At 43.4% G+C, this 7,259-nt stretch overlaps 1 protein-coding gene across 1 annotated transcript in view; it reads right to left on the minus strand.

The window, feature by feature from the left end:
- CELSR1 (cadherin, EGF LAG seven-pass G-type receptor 1) overlaps nucleotides 1–7,259 on the minus strand; it is a gene marked incomplete at its 5' end in the record, with an annotated part of 93,801 nt that overhangs the window by 38,289 nt on the left and 48,253 nt on the right. The window contains 6 exons of the mRNA XM_010185613.1: nucleotides 1–80; nucleotides 409–594; nucleotides 1,045–1,211; nucleotides 3,965–4,090; nucleotides 5,532–5,695; nucleotides 6,848–7,005. The exon at nucleotides 1–80 is cut by the window's left edge and continues 55 nt beyond it. Coding sequence (XP_010183915.1) covers nucleotides 1–80; nucleotides 409–594; nucleotides 1,045–1,211; nucleotides 3,965–4,090; nucleotides 5,532–5,695; nucleotides 6,848–7,005 — 881 coding nt within the window. The remainder of the gene's footprint in view (nucleotides 81–408; nucleotides 595–1,044; nucleotides 1,212–3,964; nucleotides 4,091–5,531; nucleotides 5,696–6,847; nucleotides 7,006–7,259) is intronic.

Below are 7,259 nucleotides of genomic sequence, written 5' to 3' on the forward strand. Positions count from 1 at the left end.
ACCTGGTCTCCAGAAACACCACCTACAATGATGCTTTTCATTTTCAGTCCAGGTAGTTGATTTCCGATCTGCACAGTGCTCTGTTGAGGAAAAGGACAGTCAATAAGAAGCACTATTATACTCTGTGACACAGACAGTCCACTTTCTGCAGTGATGGAGTCAAGCCATAGCTGACAGTAGATGACAGAAAAAATATCAAAGCAGTGAGGAGCTAGACATCTGAATGCTGCTTCTTACAGACTTGTTCATAAGATACCATTAGGCTTAAATAATTAATATAACTTCATCAGCCACAAATCACTGCAGAACATAGCTCACAGCATAAGTATTTGTCCGCAATCCTTTATCCTACTTTCTCCTAAAAACATTTCTGTAGTGCTTAGTGGCAAAGTTATGATGCTGCGTTACCTGGTACAACCCATAGTCCAAGGACATGACAGCGAGGTACTTGATGTCTTTACCATCTTTAGCACTCTTCAGCTCTATTAATAAATGATGCCATTCCCCATCACTGACTCGTGACTGGCTCATCTTCAAACTAGCAACCTGGCTCAGGCCACTGTAGACTTCAAACTGCACGTAGTTGTTCAGTATCTGATGAAAAAAAACCGTCTGTTTTTTGCTACGTATTTGTATTTGATGCAGAAGGGGGCAGTGGGCAAGATAATAACATTTCCTAAGACAACCCAAAAGGGAAAAAATCCTGAACAGTAAAGAAGGGAACACTTGCAATAATTCCTCATATAACTTTGAACATTCAGACTCTAAGTTGCCCTACTGACAAAAAAACCCCAAACAATCAAAAGGCACAATTTTTGCATCTATATTAATGCACACTACTACTGCTGTTTAAAAAATAATCTTAAACCAACAAATCTGAATTTTACAATGATCTTTTGATCTTTGTAAAAGGCTGAAGAAATAATTTGTATTTATTGATGTGCATTTAGCTGGGTGGATGAAGCTATGTAGTTCACAGTTCATATCCACTGATGGAGGAGAATTACTTAATTTTTTTCTAACCAAAGAATGCCACATTTTCACCTGAATGTTGATCTTGGATGCAGTGCCAGCATTGGCTTGCATTAACATGCCATTGACTTTCCGGGTTCTGAACATCAGCCCAATGTACCACGGCACAGAGATGGTAATGTCCAGGTCACTCCAAATGATAATGCTTTCACCACTGAAACGGTGAGGAGAAGGCATTGCTGCAAACCAAAAGACAGGAGAGAAACAGTTAATACCCTTCAGGACAAAGGTTAAGAGGAGAAATGATGCTATGTTGTGGTGAAGGCACAAGGTAGCTGGTCCCTCTTCCATTGAGCTATCGTTAATCTACTGTGGAGTAAAAGCCAGCCTAGGGGAGTTACTATGAAGCAGTTGATAGTACTGTAAATTCACAACCTCCACTTGTTGTGGGGTAGCACCTTGTCTCTGTGCCTGCACTCAAAGGCAGCACCACCACACTGCTATGGCTTTGCACAGGTGAGAGATGTTCCTAGAAAGGTAAGTTCAGGATCTCTGCTGATATAGTTCTGCTGATGAGTGGGTGGACAGAACAGGAAGTATGAGGGCAAGTGTTGCTGCAGATGTTTTCAATTTATCCTTGATTACCTGCTTCTAATTAACAGATTAAACACTGAGGAAAAAGCTGGGAGGCAACAGGAAATATTAATTAATTATAAATACTCCAGGGCCAGATTATTCATCTGTCTCAGCTATGCAGCCTTTTCACAGGGAGAAAGCTTCTGTGGAATTGCCTAAACCATCTCCCTTAAATATCTCGAGGTGGCAGCTGAAGAGCTGCCCTCCTCTCTAGCCTTGCACGAACACCAATGACAGCCTTCAATGGAAAGCACTTTGCTGATGGAAAATAGGGGAACAACCACCCTCTGGACTTTTAAAGTAGTCACCTCAGGTAACAGGAGCTACAGTACAATGGATTAGTTGATCCCACTGACTAGAAGCACAAATTAAGCTGTGCAAGCTCTGTGCTATTTGGAGCACCTCATATGGCACCTCCACCAGACGCGGGACGTTGCAGTGGGATTTGCAGTGAGTCCCTGCCTGATGCCCTCACTCACAGGTGCGCTGGTGAAGTTTATGGCAGCTTTTTGCAAGGGGAAGCAGGCCTCAGAGACTGAGTACAAGCCTGCACTGCACCACATCAATGTAAAAGTAACCAACACATTGGTGTTGAGCAGGATAATTTCCTCCTCCTGCTCCCCACATGCAAAATTCAGCCTTCTCCTTCCTCCTCTACTCTACTGACCTTCACAATGACCTAAACGTCCAACTTCTTTGCTAGTGGTTTTCTAGACCGTTGCTGAGAATTTTAAGTCCACCTGCCTGTGGAGAGCGGAGCCAGGATGCAAACCTTGTGGGTTTCCCACCTGCTGGAGGCTGGGAATGCTGTTTGCAAGCATTTCGGGTCAGCTCCTGGGAGAACTGGACTGGCATGGCAATTAGCCACCTTCTTCCTTTTCTCACTGCTGGTGACCTGCCGTGCTTGCAAATACCATTCCCTTCCCACACCTCCTTCCAGCTCCCTTCCCTTCCCTGGGGCCAGGGCGCACCTTCCTTTGTCAGTAAAACAAAAATCCCCATCTGTCAGCCCCCTCCAACCTTCCTTCTCTCCCCAGTCCTTCCCTGGGACCAGGGGTGTCCATGGAGGGGCTGGTGGCCACATCGAATGTACACAGATGGGACCTGACCACCCCTGTCACCAGAGAGGTGAGCACATGTGCTTCCAAGCACAGCATCTCCCTGCCATGATGCAGTGATGCCAACAAAATCTTTTCTCAGGGTTTGTCACTTTGAAGCACTGCCTATGTAACTGCATACAGTTTTAAGAGGCTCCTACATTTAAAAGGCCATCAGAAAGATATGAGGGCTATTCACTGTGGAGACAGAGAGACTGATGAAACACATTGCCATCGTTAGGATGTCACTTGCAGTTTGGGTGTAGGACGTGACAGCTTGGGTTTTGGTGCAAACCAGTGGTATTCAGCCCTAGGCTAATGCAGTGACATTAGCCATCTGAGACTGGCCATCAGCTTGGAGTCCTGCTATTCCAGGGTCCACGCCCTGCTAAGAGTGATCAAGAATGTCTGATTTGGGATGCATATATCAGAAGAACAAAATCCTTGATCACACTACAAACTATTCTGGGGTAAGTGTCATTGAGGGATAGCAGAAATGAAGACCTACCACATCTGCACCAGAGACCACAATTTGGCCTTCTATTTCCAGGAAAGCCATGCCTTGTTTAAGCAAGTTTTATTTCCTGGAAGCCTCCAAAGAAGCAACCCTGCATTAGATGTGGAGGTGACACCTTATGGTGGGCAGCCCAGTGCTGCACTGACCCCACGGGACCCCTCACACGGACGACTCCTCACTCCCTTGAGAAGAAACTAACTGCAAGTTCCTCACGCCCTATAAAACACACCTGCTGCTCCTTCCTCATCCTTTATTAATGAGGTTTTACACATATACACACATTGTGTTCAATCAAAGAAAAATCCAATAAAACTGAAAGTGCTCGTACTCAGCAGAGCGCTTTCTTGCCAAGAAAGTGGTGATTAAAACCACGCATTCATCCCTGGTTTGAGTCAAAGTCCAATAAAGTCAGCGGGATTCTTTCCACTGATTTAAAGGGGCTTAGGATCAGGCATTTTTACTATAAACAAATTACTAAATACTGCCAAGTTCTGCAGAACTAATTTGCTTATGTAAGTAAATCAATGAAAGCTGACATGACAGTATGTCAGCTACCCTATTTACTACACAGGAAATCTCTAAAATTAATTCAAATAGATAACGGGTCATTTTTAGTCTTAACTGCAATCTTCTGTTACTGGTCCTTTAAGAATCACAGTGTGACACACATGCTATGAGATGTTGATGACGAGTAATGAAACATGCACACATGACTACACATGAAGAGGTCTTTGCATCCTACCTTGCTCGCAGTTTTTCCCTCCGTAGCGTACAGGGCACTCGCAGATGTACGTGTTCCACTTGTTGATGCATGTCCCTCCGTTCTGGCACCAGTTGTTTTCGCAGTAGTTCCTCTGTGCTGCACAGCCTGAAATTCAGGAGAATAGTTACTTCGCATGGTTTTAACAAGAAAAAAGCTCTCAATGATTGTGTCTGAGTTTTGATGTATAAAAGAGACATGACCACTATAGGTCTGAGGTTTTTTTTAATACCCTTGAAGTCAGTGAAGCAAAATGTGGATGGCAAAAGTTTACATAAGCCCAGCAAGTGTCAAATTCATAAAGATAAATCTATCAAAGGCTGTTAAATACAGTCACTGAGCTGTAAATCTCTAGGGACTAGGAGAAAATTTTGGGGAAATACCATTGCATGCTCGTTCTGTTTTTGTATTGTTCCCCTGGCACCCACTGTTGGAGACAGGCAGATTGACTGGTGCTCTGACTCAGGACCACTGTTTGCAACTTACTGTCGTCTAACCAAGACACTAATCAGGGAAAGCCTATGTGCAGTGTTACACAGTGGAATAACACTACTATACATCATTGTTTTTAACTATGGAAACATGTTTCCAAATGAGGAAAAAACCTCCATCCTAAAGAAAACACCTTCTGATGTATATTTCCCTAAGATGAAAAACTCTTGTTTAACTAATGTTAGAGACATAACTGTTAAAAAAAGGCTTCAAGACAAAACAGCAATTTGAAGCTTCTGCTACGACTCCCTTCTTAATCCATAGTTAATGCAACACACCTAAGAATAGCAACTCAGCTCTTACACAAACATTCAGCAGGGGGGAAGGAAGGGACTTGTCACTCTTGCATGTAAGAGGCAATTTTATGATGATGAGAACATTTTGTACACCAGAACTAATCCTGATCAGGGATGCAGGGACTGGAAACCAAATCAGAAACTCCATCAGGCTGCTTCACAAAGCAAGTTTCAGATTTGGAGAACTACGGAATTTGATTTACAGAACAAACATAATTTATGATAAACCCATTAAAACAGTGTTTTTCATGAACTAATCTCACTGTCTTTCAGACCAAAGTGAAATTTAAAAGGTAATAATAAAAAAAAGGAGGAAAAGTTCATTTAGGAGTAAACTCCTGGATGAAACTTGTAGCAACGCAGAAGGTCTGAACAAGTCTGATCCTTTTCTGACTGCCACTTAATCCTCCAAGTGTGTGCTGTGCCACAGGATATTGTTTGAGTCCCTGGCGTGGGTGCAGACTGCACCTTGCTCAAACAAATGGGGTGCGTCAAGCAGGTCTGGATGCAGCTGTGCTGGTGACAGTGACATGGTGGCAGCACAATGCCCAGCAACACCGGGAGCCACCCAGCCCTAGGCAAATGCTTTGTGCTCAGTGGCACTAACAGGAGGACACAGGCTGTTTCAGACCCCTCTGTCCCCTGCTCCTTGCTGGGGTTCCTCCCAGTGCCGGCCCCTTTGACGTCCTAAGCCCTGTTGCACACACAGACACAGCAGAGAGCTCTCTTGTGTTGACTTTTGAGGTGGCAGTCGCTTCTACCTGGCAGAGTGCCGTTATTGGCGATGAAACTAGCCATGTCGATTGGCTTGCTGTCGATGGAGAGGTTCCTCATGCAGCCAATAAACTGTCTGTTGTGCACTGGGAAGTCTTCAGGCAAGTTTGGGACACCACCAAGGAGGAGAGGTCCAGTTAGGTCCAGAGACCTGAAGAAACAAAGAAATGCTCATAATTTCTTGCATGAAGTTTGTTTTGTTTTGTTCTTTATCTTACTGCTTTCATAGGCACAATTCAGCTGTTTAGTTTACTCATGTTGCAATGCACTTCCCCCTGCTACATCAGCACTTGCAGAGCTTGTAATCAAAGGACCTTCCAGAAACACCTTAACTTTTTAACTTAGGAGCTGTCATTTTTATGCAGAACCCAATGACTTGTACCTAATGGCAGCCAATATGAAGAAGAAAATGAAAACAATGGAAAAATGTGCAGCTGCAGGACACTCCTTTCTGATTCCAGTCACTCAGGGGCTGGCATATGCTCCTCAGCACTAGGGATGAGATGCTGTAGATTTTTATATAATTAATTATTATATAGTGCCAATCCTTTTTACATCCTCTGAAGATCTTAGACTTAATAACGTTTGGTGGAGGCAGGTTTCACTGAGTGACTACACTGTGTGAAAAGCATATAACTTGGTCAGCTTGAATTATCCCTAATTTTTATGGTTCCTCCTTCTCCTGGTATTTTAGAGCATTATCGGTATCTTAATGGTCTTTCTGCTATCACTCATTATTTCATATCCCTGTTATGTTGCTTGCTGCCCCTCTCCCCCTTAAACCCAGTGGTACTAATCTTTTTGGTCTTTTCTCACAGGAAAGTTTTTTTAATACCTAGTGATTATTCAATGGCCTTTTCTGTACCTCCTTTATTTATTTCTATTTCCATTTAAGATAGGACTGTTAACTTAAATGATGGAAGTAATAAGCTTTTCAGCCATTAATAAAGGCTAACATTTTATTTGCCCTTCTCTCAAAATTTTCATGCTGAGTAGATGCTTTTTGAGGGCCATCCACACTGACCTTCAGATTTTTGGTTTTTTTTCATTTTACAAGTAATTTGGGCATATCTACACAATTTGGTAATTTGCTCTGTATCTACAGAAAACTCAGTGCATTCCACTCAGTGTGCTGATACTTGCAGTAGCCTCCACCAAATACCATCTACTACACTAAACCTTGTAACTTTTTCTGATTAAAACTTATCTGCTTTTTCAACCTGCTTAGGGATTAATTGCATGCTTCTGTCTCTCCCCTGGAAGAAGAGACTGGGTAGAAAAGGGAAATACAGGGAATCCGTACTTCTTTGAGCCAGTCTGAGTTCCCTGGGCAGCGCAGGTGTAGTTTCCAATGAGGCTCCCAAAGCGCACAGCCACTGCTGTGTCGCAGTCATCCACGGTCACCACGGCCACCTTCTCTCCTGAAGGCCCATGAGGAATTCCTAATCGCCCGATGTTGGGCTGCAAGAAATACATGGCACATGTCATACACATGGGACTTAAATGCTGGTCCAGCCAGCTGAACAACATACTTCTTCTTACCCCTCAAAGGGGACTAAAATAGGATATGTACAGAAAATAGCAGAAGTTAAAGTTGACCTATGACATCTAGGGCAAGAAAAAACCCCAATGGGTGACTTCAAAGAGAGTCCACACATGCCCAGTGTGATACACAGCATGCTCAGAAGTAGCTTTGGTGTCTTCCACTGCTGACC

Source organism: Mesitornis unicolor, unplaced genomic scaffold (assembly GCF_000695765.1).
Source record: "Mesitornis unicolor isolate BGI_N332 unplaced genomic scaffold, ASM69576v1 scaffold24645, whole genome shotgun sequence".
NCBI lineage: Eukaryota > Metazoa > Chordata > Aves > Mesitornithiformes > Mesitornithidae > Mesitornis > Mesitornis unicolor.